Genomic DNA, 19935 nt, shown 5'->3' on the forward strand with positions numbered 1-19935 from the left:
GGCTGCACGCCGCAGCAGGCCATATTGGCTTTATATATATATATATATATATATATATATATATATATATATAAAATTTATTTTTATCCATATATATAATTGATATAATTTATGCCATGATTGGCTTGTTATAGAGCTTCGGTTGAAGGAGCCCCTCCGGAGTCTGTACACACCCCTGTGAGCGCAGGTACCTACTGAGTGCGAGTGTCAAGTGTAAGTGCCGATCGATTGGGAGGATTGAGTGACTGTGAGGATTGAGTGATTGTGAAGACTGAGTGATTGTGAGGACTGAGTGACTGGGAGGACTGAATGACTGTGAGGAGTGAGTGAATTGATACTCTGAGAGTATGCATATGATTTTATCAATGAGATACATTGCATTGACATGCACACATGACATACAAGCATAGAGGTGTATTTTCCTCATGTTGTACGGTATCACGTCATTCATGACTTCTAACACATATTGGCATATGAGCATAGTGATGCATTTTCCACTGGCTATCTGGAAAGGAAATGAAACATCTTATTTATTGTTGAAAGGATTTTTGGGAAAATTACTGTTTTCAAACTTACTCATATTTTTGGCAACTTCGGTAAACGACTTGGATTTTCATTGATACACTTGAAAGGCAGAACTATTTTTCAGAAATCATGATTAAGCTGTGCATTTTTATCTGTGAGTTACTTCATTTATTCCTTGATTTATGTTATTGGTATTGGACTCTGACCTTGGTACAAGCTCGTCACTACTTTCAACCTAAGGTTAGGTTTGTTACTTATTGAGTACATGGGGTCGGTTGTACTCATACTACACTTCTGCACCTTGCGTGCATATGTTGGCTATTGATGTTGTTGTGTTCGTTGGGAGTTGGATCTAAAGATGTACATGCGTTCTGGTTGTAGATGCCTCTTGTTCTTGGTAGCCTTAGACTTATAAAACTCTGTTTATGTACTTTTCAAACAGATGATGTATTTACTTCGTACCAGTTTTGTATACTCTATTCTTAGAAGTTCATAATTTGTACTACCAGTCCTTGGGGAATGTATAAGATTTAGATATTTTCTTTTACTTAATTGTCTTGTTAAATTACATTGGAATTATATTATGGATAATTGGCTTACCTAACGGGTTGAGGTTAGGTGGCATCATGACTAGTTGGATTTTGGATCGTGACAAGTTGGTATCAGAGCCCTAGTTTTATAGGTTCTACAAGTCATGAGAAAATGTCTAGTAGAGTCTTGCGGATCGGTATGATGACGTCCATACTTATCTTCAAGAGGCTACAAGGCATTTTAGGATAAACTTCCCATCCTTTTCTCATTATCGTGTAGAATTGATTCAGCTTGAAATATAACTCTTTGAATTCCTTCCACGTATTCGTGTGCGCATATGAGCGCTCGGTATCAACTGTGCATCACTGGCTTGTGATTCCATGAACGAGGTTCGAGATGTGTATTCTGTGTTTTTGTGATGGGCCAGTCTGGAGGACTTGAGGCCAGGTTTAGACCACAGCTTAGGCTTGGTAGCTTCAGTTGTGTGAAGTTGTACATTTGGACTCATATGTCCGGTAGTGTCCCCATGAGTGGAATTTGTGTCTCGATGAACAGTTGAATGACTATATGATGAGTATGATGTGAATGCGGGATGTGTTCAGGTGGGCTGAATAAGACGAATAAAGTTTACTTGTCCCTCAAGAGTCTGCTATTGGGTACTTGATTCCTGTTTTGATGTGATGTACATTCTTGAGTTGTGAGTGCGTTGAGGGATTTGTCATGCTATTTAATTGTGGAGCGAAGCAGATTTTCATGTCGTGTTGATGAGTTCAAACTCAGAAAGATTAAGTGATTGCATAGTAATTGTGACTGCGAAAGGGTATAACAAGATGCTAATTTGAGGCTAAGGATGTGGGTTATCCCCCACAGAGTAATCTATTTAGGTGTGTTTCTTATAATATTGAGTAGAGATTTTCTTTTCTGCCAGCGGGGCATAGGTGTTGAGACTTGAATTTGAATCTGGTTGAGAAATTAACTTGAGTGTCAAGAGAATGAATGCGAGTTTAGCGGATGATTGAAATATTCTTATGGTTGGCACTGCATGAGCTTGTGAAGAATTTTTCTTGAACTGACTGCGGTATTATGGCAGTAATAGAGTATGAGTATTGTAAGTTATCGAGTGTTTTAATTTATGGATTTGAGCCAAGTAGGGGAGCCTGCTATTGACAATTCAATTTCATGGTTATATGTTAAATTTTATTTTTAGTCTGAGGCATACTTTTGGATTAGTTATGACTTGCAGAGGTTGAGATCGAGGATGGCTCGAGTACTGAAATTCCTGGATACGAGTTATATCGCACTTTATGAGTATATGAAAATCAGTTAATGAGTTGGGTTGTTATTGTTGGATGTAGTACGCACGGAGTATGAATTGATTGGTGGTGTTAAGGTGGGGTTACCTCTTTGAGTATTGTTAAGCTAAGGGAGCACGTGTCTTTGGGACCGTTTGGGCGGTGCAATTTAGATTTGAGCAGAGTGGATGACTCTCTAGAAGGTTCTAATAGGTTTGAGATTTATATATAGCAATCGAGAATTTTTCCGGATTGGTGTATAGATAGAATATGAGATTTACGTTTAATGGTCCCGGGACGTGCGGTGATTCTGTTTCACTATGGATTCTACATTTTAGTAGAAGAAAGGAAATATGAATAATTTTAAATTCACATAAGGTCTTTAAAAGTGAGTGTCTCGGTTGTGGTATTTATGAAGGTGCTTAAGAAGAATACAGTGGCTTATGGGCCTTAGGGCAGTGTGGTTTTATGTTAGGATGTCTTGTAGTGAGCTTTGAGTAAGGATTGTGGAGTTGTGACAAGGAGAAGTGTCAACTTGAGGATAATTTAGAAGAAACTCGGAGAAAATTGAACGACTGGGTAATAGGCTGAACCAGTATGGTAATGGTATGATTGGTTCTTTAGTTACGTATGATGTGTGAGGCTCTACAAATATTTTTGGTTGCAGTATTCTTGGGTTTGGTGACCTACGTGGCTTGGTCGAGTTAGAGGAATTCAGTTTTGATTGCTTGGTTATGTGCAAATAGATTTCAAAGTGTTCTTGATGTTTCTACCATGGTTTGAACCAGATATTTTCTACCGGTATGGGGAACGTGTTGTGTATTGTGATTTCCTTCTAGAAGGAAGAAAATTGAAGGTTTCTAACTAACCAGGTATGTATTTTGCTTGTGACTCAAAGTATTAATGAGGTTCTCGTGTTTTCATAAGATGGCCTAATAGAGGCGGTGCATGGAGTGATATTGGGATTTGCATGTGCAAGTATACAGTTCAGTTCCAAAAGGAAAGTAATGAGTTTATGGCGCACAAATAATTTATGATATTGGCACTAGTGGTATTACCTCAGAAGAGTGTACATTCAAAAGGGCACATTGTGTTTTGACTTACGGATGTTTCGTTGGTATTGCAGTATTCGCCTGGTTGATCGACTGCTAATATTTAGATTTTTGCTATGTGGCACGGGAGAATTATAGAAGTATTCCTCGTGGGATGATCATGCATGAAAGATGTGTTAGTCATTCGAGTGCTGGAGTAGGGATCGGTTACGGTGATTTATGCATTCTATGAATCTGGAGATTGGGAGTTCTCGAAAGCATATTGTTTCAGGGTTGCGACCTATTTGAGGTGAGTATTTTATTTAAACTCGGTAGAGGCACTAGTTTCACTAATTGTTTGTGATAGCTACGCGCTATGAGTGCGCATATATGTGAGGTTTGAGCCCATGTGCGGGCATCAGAGCAAGTATTCATACTCGGAAGAATGCTTAGGCAAAGATATGCCTAGATTTGACTGTTAAGCGTAAATTTATAACATTTCTCGTATTCGTACCTTTGTCGAGAACTACCTAGGCTATACTTGAGGTTACAAAGAGGCTAATTCCCTGAATAAACTGGGTAGTTACTATTTCTGCGTTAACTTGCCGATTTAAGTTGTGATAGCACACTTTGCACATGCCTACCCTATGGCGTGTTATTTATACCAGTCCAGGAGCATGTGAATCTTATATCATTTATCATATACATGTGTACTTATTTGATTTCTCCTCTATGATATGTTTGGACTGGAGGCCTGTGACCATATACTGATATTATTGGCACGTGAGTTGTACGTGCGGGTCCTGATATTGATACTATAGCACGTGAGTTGTCTGTGCGAGTGATGTTAATGTGAGCTCTAGAAGAGCTGGTTACTGTTATTAAATTTGTGTGTCTTGGTTCTACTATATATAATGAGCTTATAGCATTGCAGTTGTGGTAGTGCTTGTTGAACTCGCAATACGATTCTTTTCTTTGAGATATTTTTCATTTTTGGGTACACAGATTGCACAGTTGTGGCTTGAGTTATATTGGTGTGGCATATCTGTGGGATAGTTGTATTTAAAAATATAAGGTCATTGGACCTAGAATGTGTACAATCGGATTTGATAATGGTATATTTGGGAGGATGATATCGAAAGTCAGCTTAGAAAGTAATTATGATTCTGGTTGGGGCGAGATAACTCCATGACTAGTTGATCTGATAAGTGGTTATGTGATTCCACGTGTTTCTTTAATTATCAACAGTGTACGAATGTTTTGGGAATGAGGTTTTGTTTGATATGAGCTTTAATACTAGTACCAGGTTGGTTTTGAGTAGTTACTGTGATCGGAAATGGTGCTGCGAGTATGCGAGTTGTGTAGTATGTTATGTGATTATATCTAGGGTATGGTTAAGGACTAATTCAACTTGTTAAGACTCATACAGAGTGTAGATATGAGATTCGGGTGTTGAAAAGAAATTTTTTGGATGTTGGAAATTGGATTCCAAGGTTTATGGGCTAATGCTAAAATAGTAATTTTCAGTTATGTGGTGTCGTCATGCCTATATGAAATAGGGTGATATGGAATCACCCCCGGGAATGTGCGTGGTAAGGTGGAATAGCGATTTGAAGGTTTAGGAAGAACTCTTGGCACGTTCGAGGACGAACGTATGTTTAAGTGAGGGAGAATGTAACGACCCGACTTATCGTGTATGAATTATCAGTTTTGTTTTCAGGTGTTTCGGAACATGTTCGGAAGAATAAATTCCATGTTCGAAGCCTTAAGTTGAAAGAGTTGACCAAATTTGACTTTTTAGTATTCAATCTCGGATCAGAGTTTTGATAGTTCCGTTAGGTCCGGATGGTGATTTTGGACTTGGACGTATGATTTGCATTTGTATAAGTCTAGAAGGTTTCGGCACTAATTGGCAAAAGTTGGAAATATTAAGTAGAAAATGTGTCTCAATTTGCAAAACACCTACTTTTGGACGGATATAACTCTCATAATGTGAAGATACTTTCCATGAATTTTGCATCTAGAGTGTATCTCTTTGAGTCTAGTTTCTAACGTATTAAGTTGTTTGTCATTTGGACATTCCTACTAAAAGTTATGATCAAATTACCAAAGTTAGATCACCCAGTTATTTTGGCGGACAGCGAAGTGAGGGTCACTTCGCCAGACCGGGCGTGGATCCTGCCTTCTCTTGCATACAGTGGACAGCGAAGTGAGGGTCACTTCGCCAGACCGGGCGCGGACCAGCTCCAGCTCTTTTTAAACCAATTCGGGGCTCATTTTCCACATTTCATTTGGACGAATTTTGGAGCTCTTCTCCACTCTCTCAAGACCACCAACTAGGGGTGTTCAAAACTGAACCGAAACCGAAAATCGAACCGAAATCGAAACCGAAATCGAAACCGAAACCGAAGCTTAATGGCTTATGGGTATCGGTTTAACGGTTTAACGAACGGGGAACAAATTAAAATTTTTTTATTAACGATTTATCGGTTTGGGGGCGGATTATTCAATTTTCTTAACTGATAATCCGTTAACCCGTTGAGAATACATATATATATAAAATTTATTTTTATCCATATTACTGCTCTGAACAATTGTACGAAGTGCAAAGTGAATTGTACTGATTTATTTTTATCCATAAATATGAATTGATATTCTTGGATGTTATTTCTTCTAAGTAGTGGGTTAATTAGTTATCTGGGCAGAGGTGTTGTCCAAACAGGTTTTTAATTATTACTCCCAACTTGTATGTATGAAACTTTTAACTTTGACCCAACAAGCTTGTTCACTGGAACGAGTTTCATATATTGAAGAAAGGTCTCAAATGTGTTGCTGCTGCTGGAACTCGTGCAGATATAAAATGTTATCTTTCCGTATCTTATATTTATACTTCGGTTTATTACACGATTTACTAATTAAAAAAGCACAATCTAAATCGATAACCGCCCGATAATAGCTAAACCGATACCAACCCGCCCGATATCTTATCGGGTGGCTAGCGGATTAATTCATTTTAAAGCCGATAATCGATAAGACGAACCGTTAAGAGTAAATAACTGCCCGATCCTCCTGATAAGCAGCCCTACCACCAACTCCTCCCATCTTCAAGTTAAGCAATCCCCATTATCTTGGTGTGAAATTCCATCATTTCTACACTAGTATTGATGAGATCTACACACAAAATACATAGATCTTCAAGAAATTTCTTCAAGAACTCAAATGAGGGATTTGCAAGATTTCTTCCAAAAGGTAATCCTACGCCCTTAGACTTACATGCATGGATATATTTTCACGACCCAAACCGATAGGCCGTGACGAGTGCATGAGTTCTACCTATCGAACACCCATAAGCATTTGTCTAAGATATAAACATGAAAAAAGTGTAGGTCATGCATAACGTCTGAAAATAAACTATTAATTCATATGAACAACTAACGTGGGAAAACAGGCCCAAAAGACATATATACATACATATATATACTGTAGGGAGAGCCGACAAGGCCACATACTATATAACTATACATGACTGTCTACAAACGCTTTTTGACAAGCATTTGCCGCAACAGGCCGTGTAAACCAAAATCCTATTAATAGATAGGAACACAGCCCAACCAATTCCCAAAAAATATAAATTTGTATCAAATTCGAACTAGTAACTAATCCCAACATGGAAGTACTGAAAAAACTCATATAAGCAAAAAATCTCAAATAGCCTTGATCATGAGCCATATAATTATCACTATAAATAAGAACCATAATTCCAACAGTAGTGATTAATATTGACATAATAAAAGTAAGTGGGTCGATCAAGTATCCGAAGTCTAAAGAAAAATCATTATATATATATGTAAACACACCGTACCAAAACTCAAAGCAGCTCCGGATCAAATGGAGCACACCAACTCTCGCTGATCAAGGATCCTAAGAAGGGGGACTGTCAGCCTATTAATTCATATGAACAACTAACGTGGGAAAACAGGCCCAAAAGACATATATACATACATATATATACTGTAGGGAGAGCCGACAAGGCCACATACTATATAACTATACATGACTGTCTACAGACCTCTAATAGAGTGTACAACTGTATTAAGGAAAATGCTTGTCAAAAAGCGTTTGTAACTAATCGTGTAGACCAAAATCCTATTAATAGATAGGAACACAGCCCAACCAATTCCCAAAAAATATAAATTTGTATCAAATTCGAACTAGTAACTAATCCCAACATGGAAGTACTGAAAAAACTCATATAAGCAAAAAATCTCAAATAGCCTTGATCATGAGCCATATAATTATCACTATAAATAAGAACCATAATTCCAACAGTAGTGATTAATATTGACATAATAAAAGTAAGTGGGTCGATCAAGTATCCGAAGTCTAAAGAAAAATCATTATATATATATGTAAACACACCGTACCAAAACTCAAAGCAGCTCCGGATCAAATGGAGCACACCAACTCTCGCTGATCAAGGATCCTAAGAAGGGGGACTGTCAGCCTATCTACTTGCACCTGCGGGCATGAAACGCAACGTCCCCGGAAAAAAAAGGATGAAACATGGGGTAAAGAATTCCACTTGTGAGTCTAAATAACTTTGTGAATCCTAAAATATTTATAATGTCATGCACGTGCTTGTAAATGTTGTATCATGCATAGGTATAGGTGTACATAACATCATCAAGCCTCTGAGGGCATCCCATCATATCATTTCGGCCACTATGGGCAAAATCATCATTGTATACTAGCTGATCAGGTGGTGGTGCATATATAACGCCTTAACTTTTTCCCATATCCCATATACATATAATATACGCGTATATAACGCCTTCTGGTCATGGGTCAATGTACATGTATAAATGCATGAAATGCATAAGAAATATTACGTTAATAAGATTTCTCGAATATCATAAAATTAATATTCCTTTCGGACAAACTTTATCAAATATGTATTTTTCTGGGACCCATGAACATAGGATATAATAATAATTCACATGGGAAATCAAGAATATAGATACCTCTAGTATTTCTATGAATAAAGTTATTTATGAATGTTGCGTATTTTGCTCGTTTCGTTTGTATCATTTGGATCATGCCAAAAAGAAAAAAAAAGGATAGCCTTAACATACCTCAAGTCGTCAAGGCAACTCAACAACAAGCTTATGACAACTAGCGCGTCAACCCTATACCAAATAAATACGTGTACAATTTAGATGGCGGTAGTATATTACGTATCTCAAACGATAACTCGATTCTAAAATAAAACGGACAACATTTCCCCTGATTTTACTGCTCCCTCAAGCCTACTATAAGCGAGATACAAACATAATACAATCAGCAACTCAAAACCACCCTAATTATAATCCGGGATCTTCAATACAACAAAAATCCCAAATATACCATAATACACCCAATCAACAAATTATCAATTAGCATGCAACTACAACGACGAGCGACTAACCTACTACCCTACCACATGTGGTATTTCTCCACGCTATTTTTATCCTTCCAAACTCCATAAATTAGAAGAACAATAGACAGCCCAAAATCAATACAAAACAACCCATAAAACAGTTCACTACAAGTCAAATAACTCGAACTCACGGCTTCCGATCACCGTCCCGTGAGGTCTAACTATTAGAAAACGAATTTATCAACTTTTCTTGATATTTTAAAGCTTAAATACAGAAATTAATATTTTTTATTAACTAATAAATACATTCCAAAACTCAAACTACAAAGAAAAAGAGAGGTGATATAGTGATACTTACGTCGTAGGGATCGTTCTGATGTTATCGCTTCTCGATTTCGTACCCGGGATGTTAGTATTATTTGAAGCTATTAGAGAGCTCAATGAACGTTCTTTTATGGTGTCTCTGGTCAGATTCTATGTAAAATTAAGAGAGAGAGACGAGTTAAAATATATTTATCAAACTTTTGAAAAGTCAAAAGGTGCTAACTTGGCACCCTCTGATTTATCCACCTTCCGATGCTTATATATTTTTATCCGGAAATCGTATAAATGAACGGTTAAGAGTGTTGGAAATTACATTATAAAACCTTCAATTTGGTATATAATATGTCCCCAAAAGACCTCATATAGTATACGAAATATATTTCTCAAAAAGCTCTATTATATGGCAAATGCTTAGTCGATTTTTTCCGCAACTTAAATCCGATTTTCCCCAAACTTTATGTGTTTTGTCCAAATATCATATATAGTCATATTATAATTTTAAAATCATTTAAATCATAATTAACTAGTCTCATATTTATTATACGTCACCTTGGGACGTACATGGTGTAACAATATTAAGGGAATATGAGTATGAATCAATTATTAGAATTCATGGTATGGTGATTGGAAACCATAGACTCCCAAATTAAATAAATACCCATTGTAGAGATTGAAAAGTAATTATTTAGTGGAATTTTATTGGTTGGGTGTGAATGGTTGGTCATACATGTGATGTTGGGAGTATAAGTTGTTAAGGAATGATAGTGGGAGGGATTTGTTGGATGAAGAAACACCATTACTAATTGTTTGTTAAAATGTCTAAATGACCAAAAATCTGGAAATTATTTACTAATATTGGTCCAATTGAATTATGTTGATGTAGATTAAAGTTGTAAGAATAGTGAGAGGTTTTAATATTACTAAAGAGCTGAATCAAGAAAGCTCGGTTCGTGGCGATTTTTGCCGAGGGATTTTCAAGGAAATCATCGGGGTTTGGGTTGTTCGAAGGTGGATACGCACATAATAAAAATTTTGAAGCATTGTTTAGCTTGCTCGACATTGAATTCGGCTGGTTAGAGGTAAGTAACTCTTCTAAGATTAGGGTATGAACCCTGATTATACGTGATATGTGTTTGGTGTTGAGGTGATGCACATGCTAGGTGACGGGCGTGTGGTCGTGCACTGTGTGAAATGTGACTCAGTTATTTATATGGTACTGTGTAGTTACCTGAACTTATATGTAACCGTGAAATCTCTATGTACTAGAGCTATTGCGCTGCGATCCATATTAGAAACCATGTCTAGACGGCATGCCTATTTTGTTGAGACCCACTGAGGTCATTTCTGCTATCGAATTATTTGTTTAAATTGTAACATCATACTTAGTCATGTGCATTCCTTTCATATCATCTCTCAGTCTCTGTTGCTATTTATTGATTCATCATATCATAATTTTGGGCTTATTGTCATGACATTGTGAGCCCGAGAGACTGGAGAGATTGATGACTGAGTGAGGCCGAGGGCCTGATTGTGAGGATGATTATGGGATCGGGCTGCACGCCATAGCAGGCCATATTGGCTTTATATATGTATATATAAATAGGATCGGGCTGCATGCCGCAACATGGTTGATTGATTTATGCCATGATTGGCTTGTTATAGCGCTTGGGCTGAAGGAGACCTTCCGGAGTCTGTACACACCCCTAGTGAGCGCAGGTACCTACTGAGTGCGAGTGCCGAGCGATTGGGAGGATTGAGTGACTGTGAGGATTGAGTGACTGTCAGGACTGAGTGACTGGGAGGACTGAGTGACTGTGAGGAGTGAATTGATACTCTGAGAGTATGCATATGGTTTTATCATTGAGATACATTCCATTGACATGCACACATAATATACAAGCATATAGATGTATTTTCCTCATGTTATACGGTATCACATCATTCATGACTTCTCACACATATTGGCATATGAGCATAGTGATGTATTTTCCACTGGCTATCTCGAAAGGAAATGAAACATCTTATTTATTGTTGAAAGGATTTTTGGGAAAATTACTGTTTTCAAACTTACTTATATTTTTGGCAACTTCGGTAAACGACTTGGGTTTTCACTGATACACTTAAAAGGCAAAACTATTTTTCAGAAATCATGATTAAGCTGAGCATTTTTATTTGTCAGTTACTTCATTTAATCCTTGCTTTATGCTGTTGGTTATTGGAGTTGGACTCTGACCTTGGTACAATCTCGTCACTACTTTTAACCTAAGGTTAGGTTTGTTACTTATTGAGTACATGTGGTCGGTTGTACTCATACTACACTTCTGTACCTTGTGTGCAGATGTTGGTTACTGATGTTGTTGTGTTCGTTGGGATCTGGATTTGAAGATGTACCTGCGTTCCGGTTGTAGCTGCCTCTTGTTCTTGGTAGCCTTAGATTTATAAAACTCTGTTTATGTACTTTTCAAACAGTATGTATTTACTTCGTACCAACTTTGTATACTCTATTCTTAGAAGCTCATGATTTGTACTACCAGTCTTTGGGGAATGTATAAGATTTAGATATTTTCTTTTACTTAATTGTCTTGTTAAATTACATTGGGATTGGATAGTAGATAATTGGTTTACCTAACGGGTTGGGTTAGACGTCATCACAACTAGTTGAATTTTGGGTCGTGCCATCTGCTATATTAAAACCCCCAATCCCAATCATAAGCTTCCGATTTTGTTTTAATGATGATGTTTCTGGAAAGTTGGTCAAGTATATATAAGCTTACTTTGACTCCTACGTGACCAAAGTAATGCAAGGGTAATAGGATTCCCACAAACATAAACGATAGAGTTCGCCAATCCCACATTGCAACTTCATTTTTGGTACTTAATTTAACCCACATGTTGGAGTTCTTGATGAAATACTACAACAATAACAATAATATACCCAATATATTCTCATAGTTAAGTAGGGTCTAGGGAGGGTAGTATGTATGCAATCCTTACCCATACCTTGTAAAGATAGATAGTCTATTTTCGGAAGACCCTCGACTCAATAAAGCAAAATCACAACAGTAATGACAAAAAACTTATAAGGAAAACGAAATAATAACGACAGTCAGAAAAAATAAGAAATGACGCAAAGGAAACATCAAGTAATTAATAGTATCAATCTAAAAATAGGGAACACAAGGAAAATACTAGTAGTACCAGAGAAAGAAGTACGCGAATAAGGATCTATTGGTTTGAGGTAAGGATTCTAAACTACTATTTGAGTTTTATACAAGCATATATTACTACTTTTTTATTACTAAAAACATGAGATTTAATTAGAAGGAATGATGCTCCCACAATTAGAAAATCATGAATTTAAAGGACTTTCTGGACTCCGATTGAGAACTAATTATGGATTTGGAAGGTATGATGCTTCAGTTATTCAGTCATATAAATAATGAATAATTCGTACTTCCCAACCATAGTACTAATTTGGAGTTTATAGATTCTTATTTTGCTACTGAATGCATAGTCATTTTAGTTATTAGATTCACATTTAAATATATATTATATATTTAATGTATTTCCTATACAAATACATAATCTAAGCAAAAGCTATATTAAAATTGTCTAAACCCGTGCCTAATAATCTAGCTTCATCCGTTCTTATCTCTCTCACGAATTTTCTTATGTTCCAAACTACGATGAATTAGTTCCTTCAGCTTCACATGACTCGTAGTTTCAAGTGTACATAAAAATTATTGTTTGGGAAAAATAAATAAAGAAGACAATAATTAACACAAATGCTTATATATATTATACAGCAACTAATTGATGAATCGATCAAGCTATTATCTCATCTATCTTACACTCCCTATACTTGATATCAGCCTTATTGGATCCGGCCTCAAGGATTATGTCACAACATTCACATCTATCAATCTGAAAAAAACAAAGAAAAACAAAAAATAATAAAATATAGAGATCAGAGTCGAGGATTTTGTAATTTTTACACAAGTAGATGTTATTATATATTCACTTTTTTTCTTTTTTCCTTTCTATTTTGGGGAGGAAGACGAGGAAAATGTATAATTGAGATTTTCTTGGTTTAACTCAATTTGCTTAATTTTGAGGTTATTAGTTCCTGCCACTATCTATGGATGATACTCAGTAACTTGTAGATTATCTAAGGCCTGGTGCACAATGCATCTCGCATTTACGCAGGGTCCGGGGAAGGGCCGCATCACAAGTGATGTGATGTCGAAAGCCTACCATAATGCAAGTATTAATGGCTGCTTCCACGATTCGAACTCATAATTTATAGGTCACATGTAGACAACTTTACCGTTGTTCCAAGACTCCCCTTCTAGATTACCAGACAGTTAGAGCTGTCAAATTTGGCTCCAGCCCAAATGAGCCCCCCAAGGTTGGGCTAGTTATTGACCCGCCCATTTATTGAATTTAGTCCGTATTGACTCAACCCATTTAAAGTTGGGCTAATTTTTAGCCCAAATTGATTCATGAGTAACTTTGCCAAAATATCTTAGAAATAATTATTTTTTTATTTGATATGTTATATATGACCATAACAAATTTTAAAAAAGTCTTATTTAGTAATAATATAATTTAAAAGAAAACAACACATATTAAGTAAAGTTTGATAAGAGTTGGACGGGTTGGACTTTGACCCAAATTTTAGCTCATCCTGATGCAACCCATCTTAGCCTGAGTAACTTTTGGGCGAGTCATTTTGACCCATCCAATTATTGACTCAACCCATTTTGACCCGCCCAAAATCAGCCCAACCCGCCATTTGGCACCCCTATTGTCCGTGTATAAAAGTTAAACTCATACAAAAATTTATGGGAGATTATGGCGGTAGAAAACATTACCTCAATACGTTTTGTTGATGGTGAGTATACATGAATTTCTGAAATATATTCTGCAGAATAATTTCCAGTAGACAAACAAGCTCCAATCCCTCTAGGCCATTCTCTAGTGTAAGTAGTAACAATTTCATTTCTTGGATTTCTCTCAACAGATTTGAAGAAAAATACATGAGGAGCTTCACAAGGATCCCAAGATGGACTTCTAACATCAAACATATAATATGGTGGACTAGGACTTGGTTGCCATGTCTTGAATGTTACAATAGGATTTTGTATCCAACTTCTAGGCATAATTTTCTCATAAATATGTGCTGAATATCCCCAAGAAACTGAAAATGTCCAATTTTTTGACCTCTGGTGGCATATGGTTTGTTGTAACATACGTGATTGATCATAATTTGCAGCATTATGGAGGTGGAAACTAGATTGGGCACGATCCATTGAGGGAAAAATTGGATCAACCATATCAAAATGGTGAAGGGATGTTAGTAAAGACTTTGGATGATATGATAGAAATCCAGATATGTCACCACGTAGATCAATCTGCAAGTTATAAATATCCATATATTATTTAAGGGAAAAGAAAAAAAAAGTATACTTAATCCAATTAGTTGATAAGACATATCTTGCTGAATACACTGACAGTGTAAAAAGTTTAAAAAAAAAAAGTTTTTGACTAAGGTCGGTCTCCTTAGAACGAGTTATCAAACGATATGATCTATAATAGGTTAAAATATACTGATAGCGTAAAATTTTTTTACTGGTTAAAACCGGAAGAAACCTTACCTGATGAATACCTTGAAGAGGAGAAAGGTTGACTCCAATATCAGAAATGCAAAGCATTGTAGTTCTATCAGCAGATTTCAAGTGAGAATATCTCTTTAGGCAAGACATTATATTCTTAGCAAATGCTCTAGCCAAAGGATAACTCAAAATAATTCCAGCTCCACCAAAAGCTTCATGAAATGAGTACCAATAATTCGACAATATAAATTCCGAGTGTCCTCCGATATAATAGTACTTCGTATGATCATATTGTGCAAGAATATCAACCATATTATCTAAAAAAAATATCGAGTCGTCGTCCCCCATAATTACCCATCTTACCCCGTCATGTTCTTCTCTAAATACCTCCATAATCCCATGAACCATTCTTAAAACTCTTGAATCAACATGTTTGGTTTCTTTAACTAGTTTTGGAACATCATCGGATATTTTATAAGGAGGTGAATTTATTGACCAAGGTAAAAGATTACCTTTAGGAGGAACATCTAGTAAAAGATGACCTCTTGTAATATTTGGTCTCCACCAAGATTCAATATAGGATTTTCTATGGTGCCATGCTTTTTCTGACCCTAAAAGTCCAAAAAGGAGATGGTTAATATTTGTGGGATTTTTGGTTTGTGCAACATTTGATGATCTAATTGGGAATTTTAAGGAAGAGAAAAGATAAGAAGATGGACATTCAGAGTCATTGAAAAAGATTATTGAACCTACGTATAGGACTAAACCACAAATTAGGACAGTGTTGCAAATGCTAATGACAGTGGATTTGTCAAAACTAGACATTTTGAGAGATTGAGTAGAGAGAACTAAAGAATGGAAACAAATGAGCTTTTGCTCTGGTATTAGTTTTGTAAGGTTTTAAACAAAGAGAACACAACAACCCCCACCCCACCCTTACAACACACTGATGTCAATGATCTTTATATGTCCTAACATACACTATGTCACAGTCTTTGTACTAGATCGTTGACTAAAATATTATTGTCTTTAATTTCATGAACATTTTTGATTAATTAACCCAAATCGCCGCCCACCCAATCACCTAAATTAAAAGTAACCGGAAAATGTATACTATATGTTTGATATATGTATAACCATATATGGTCTATGTATATTCATGTATAGTATGTGTATAACTGTGTAAAACCATCGTATAATTTATATATATCAGCTTGAAAAAGTAAACAATAAATCCAATCGGCTATTTAGGTAAAGAACAAGCACTTTTTGACTTTTAAAAGCCAAACTTTTGTATCTTTAAGCCCGTCTTTCCAAGTAGTGTGTATATATATATATATATGCAAATAATATATATGTCCAAGTGTCTAGGCTGTCTTTATTACCAGAATGTTACATTTCAAAAGCATATGTAATTACCTTACGCTAATGTTTTCCATCTCGCTCAAACTTCTATTTCAGAAATTTGTTGATACGAATCCCGATATACAGTTGAGAGTTTACTACTATTAATATTTTTCATTTTGCTTTAAATTTATTGAAATATCGTAGGATGTAATTCATGAGTAGGACAGTTTACTTCAATATTTGCATAACTTCGAAAACTAAAGTAAGATTAACAGATTAGGTCAACGTATACTTTTCCTTATCTAAATAAATACTTATGTTAAAGGTTGCTAATTCTTGAAGTCTCTCAAACTCATGTGATATTTTTAAATTAATTCGATCCAGTCAAATAAAGGAATCTTTAAGTTACCTTCAAGCTGCCTTTATAAAGCAGTTCTCATCTTTGTGCAACATAAAATAATGTTTACCAACAAGGATCGTGGTAGACTGACAACTATTTCTTTCATTATTAATTATAAGTATCGAGTTCGAGTCCTGTGTACGAAGTTGTTCTTGTTAGGAAACGCTTTACCTCTAATGTGAGACTTCCCGACACGAATTCGGATTTACAAGCTTTAACGTAAAATAATGTTTAATAGAAAATATAGCTTCAAAATGAATAATAATCCTTGAATCAATTAGTTGTTTGATTATTAGTGTGTGTTAATTTACTCAAAGCAAGTTAGATAGTCCTACAACTACTAAACTATTGGCCTATAACTAATTTGAAACTACTAAACTCTTGGCCTATAACTAATTCGAAGTTACGGACTTCCAAGTACATTGTAATGAATTCCCATATATCCCATCTATATTCTGTGTTCTTGCTAGTGTGATTTAATTAAGAATTAAATGATTTCTCTTTTCACCAATATATTTATGATTTGTAATTATTATAAATCGATACTACTAATAATAAAAAGTAGGTCAATATATACTTTTACCATATTATTATCAGCAAATTACCATATTATCAGGAGGGGACGCAAGAACATGCACATATAGGTTAATTTAAGAATTAATATTTGCATACTAAGAAATATTACCACTTGTGCCGCCAGAAAAGAATGTAGAAAGGTAGAAAATTTCGAAATACTATTTAATGCTATCTCCATTCACAAGTCTAAAATAACTTTTCTCGCAATTGAAGGATTAATGTTCTTATACTGCCTTTTTCTTTTAATTAAGTATATATAATAAGGGAATTAAAGAATGGAAAACTTCATATATAATATACTGAGACATGTGAAGTAGTAGTGTATACGGGTGAAATCGAGATCATGGTGCATCCCGACCTCCGACAAGATAAGCCAGGCTCGAGACATGGTGGCAAGGGACCGAAATCGAGCCAAAGGTCCCACCGAGCTAGAATCCGTTGCATGACGCCTGTCCTCGAGAATGTCGAGGTAATGATTCCGGATTCGGTCCTAGCCTCGAACGACTTCGAAGAACATTGTCGGACAATCAAACATAGCTAACAGAAGGCCGAAATATCCGCGACCGACCGGATATCACGGCGGGGATCTCGGCACGTATCGATAAGGAACCGGCAGTCAGTTAATCAGAAGATTTTTTTACCTTTTATAGAGTTATACCTAAAGTAGGACTTCCCTACTATATAAAGGGGGTCTGATAATTCATGAAATACATTGTAACACGCATTCCAAAGCAATATATTCTAATTTTCTCTGTTATTAGCGCGCTCTCTCTCTCTCTCTCTCTCTCTCTCTCTTGTTCACCAGTGCTGGCCACAGTGAGCCCGAATTGAGGGTGATTATTTCATTAAGGACGGAACTATCCATGGGAACGGGCCTCCCAACGGTCCTTCGAGAATTTGCGCCACGAGTTCTCGGAGTAGGACATCTGTGAAACGATACCCTCGACCTACTTCTTGAGTCGAGGGACAATATTTGGGACCCGAGCGACGGCAGCACCACCACAAATACCGATAAGGGAAAGAAAATTAAACATAAAATCAACATTCAAATGAAAGGTCTACTTACGTGATGTATTCCACTTCTCGGGGAATGGACTGCATTCAGCCAGAATCAAGTCCGCAGTCCTCACTAGGACAAAATGGCCCTACCAACCTCGATCCCGGTCCTCATCGATACTTGAGAATGGAGCTTTACTGGCCCGACGCACAAGCTTTATCAGCGCCCCCTCCCCCAGAAGATTCGGGGACTGTATAAGCGGAGTAGATAGTCAATGGTGAACGAGCACCCATTGATTTTGTTCACAAACAACCGGAGGAGAATCATGATCCTCTAGAGTAATTGGTGAATCTGGCATAGGCACACGTTGTACCTCTTGAAAAAATCTAAAATGACCGGGTCTACAAGGCCTAATGTAAAGGGATAAGTATAAACACTTAGATATCCCTCAACATAGGTGGTAATAGACTCTTCGAGGACCACTATGACTTTATCGACCCAGTTGCAGTCTTTTCGAACCGTAGGGAGGACCTCTTCGGTAATCGAGTAGATGTATCTCGAGATCTCCTCATACCGACCACGTATGAAGGAACATTTTCAAGGGGGGTTAGGGTACTGGTTCATCAACGGCCACGCTCGGAGCGGTCTCCTCAACCTCAGTAGCCGGCCGCGAAGTAGAATGAGCTTTTTTCTAGGAAACGGTTTTGGAAGTCTTGCCATTCTTTGATAAAGTAAAAATGGAGGGAAATCTGGGAAAAATGAAGAAACAAAGGATGTTGAAGGATTAGACTAGTTGGCTTGAGAAGAAGTTGGGTAAACATTCTTGCAAAGGATCTCGAGTAATAGGGGTAAAAGTGCTAAAGAGCATTGAAATCCTGAGGGTATGAGGGTAGAAGGTTTGATGTAAAGTAAAAATGAACAAAGGAGGGGGTATTTATAGTAGTTCAGCGACGTTTCACGCCCAGGGACGGTCGACCGGCAGCTGACATGCATTTAATGCCATCATGACTTGACTAACGAGACGTTTCAGATGTTTTGTCATTTCTGTCGCGATGTGTCGAAGTAAGAATCAGAAGCTCATGTAGTTCCTCGTCGTTTACTCTCCGAGAAATAAGGGGACTATCTGTATACGGGTGAAGTCGAGCTCATGGTGCATCCCGGACTCCGACAAGATAAGCCATGCTCGAGACATGGTGGCAAGGGACCGAAATCGAGCCAAAGGTCCCATCGAGCTAGAATCAGGGGGCATGACGCCTGCCCTCAAGAATGTCGAGGTCATGATTCCGGATTCGGTCCTAGCCTCGAACTACTTCTAAGAAAATTGTCGGACAATCAAGCATAGCCAACAGAAGGCCGAAATATCTGTGACTGGTCGGATATCACGGTGGGGATCTCGGCACGTATCGATAAGGAACCGACAGTTAGTTAATTAGAAGATTTTTTACCTTTTATAGAGTTGTACCTAAAGCAGGGCTTCCCTACTATATAAAAGGGGTCTGATAATTCATGAAACACATTATAACACGCATTCCAAAGTAATATATTATTATTTTCTCTGTTATTAGCTCTCTCTCTCTCTCTCTCTTTCTCTCTCTCTCTCTCTCTTTTGTTCACCAGTGCTGGCCACAACGAGCCCGGATCGAGGGTGATAATTTCATTAAGGCTGGAACTATCCTACTCGTGTGGTTTGAATTTATTTTATCTTTATTTGTTCAGTAGTAACTTAATTTATTGCTTTGTATCAAATTAATCCGTGTATCCTTAAAACCACTTACAAATTTAATTATTATCCGATTTTGAGAGTAAATAGTTTGGCGCCCACCGTGGGGCTGAGGATAATAGCGGCGATTTGATACAAATTTCCGTAACGCACCCTACTTT

At 36.9% G+C, this 19935-nt stretch overlaps 1 protein-coding gene across 1 annotated transcript; it reads right to left on the reverse strand.

Moving 5' to 3' along the window:
* Window positions 1–12743: 12743 nt before the first annotated feature.
* LOC107761357 (uncharacterized) lies at window positions 12744–15594 on the reverse strand. Its single transcript, XM_016579585.2, has 3 exons — window positions 14777–15594; window positions 13994–14533; window positions 12744–13043 (listed from the first exon to the last, which is right to left on the reverse strand). Exons 1-3 carry the CDS (start codon window positions 15557–15559, stop codon window positions 12945–12947), a joined length of 1422 nt encoding a protein of 473 aa, XP_016435071.2. The 5' UTR covers window positions 15560–15594; the 3' UTR covers window positions 12744–12944.
* Window positions 15595–19935: the final 4341 nt, after the last annotated feature.

This window comes from Nicotiana tabacum, chromosome 9, assembly GCF_000715075.1.
Source record: "Nicotiana tabacum cultivar K326 chromosome 9, ASM71507v2, whole genome shotgun sequence".
In the NCBI taxonomy this organism is placed as follows: Eukaryota; Viridiplantae; Streptophyta; class Magnoliopsida; order Solanales; family Solanaceae; genus Nicotiana; species Nicotiana tabacum.

Excerpts from the sequence above, each read along its gene's own strand:
- LOC107761357 (XM_016579585.2), bottom strand. The coding sequence starts at position 15,559 with ATGTCTAGTTTTGACAAATCCACTGTCATTAGCATTTGCAACACTGTC. Across the intron at positions 14,534-14,776 it reads CTCTTCAAGGTATTCATCAG|ATTGATCTACGTGGTGACAT; the intron begins GTAAGGTTTCTT and ends TATAACTTGCAG. Across the intron at positions 13,044-13,993 it reads CATCAACAAAACGTATTGAG|ATTGATAGATGTGAATGTTG; the intron begins GTAATGTTTTCT and ends TGTTTTTTTCAG.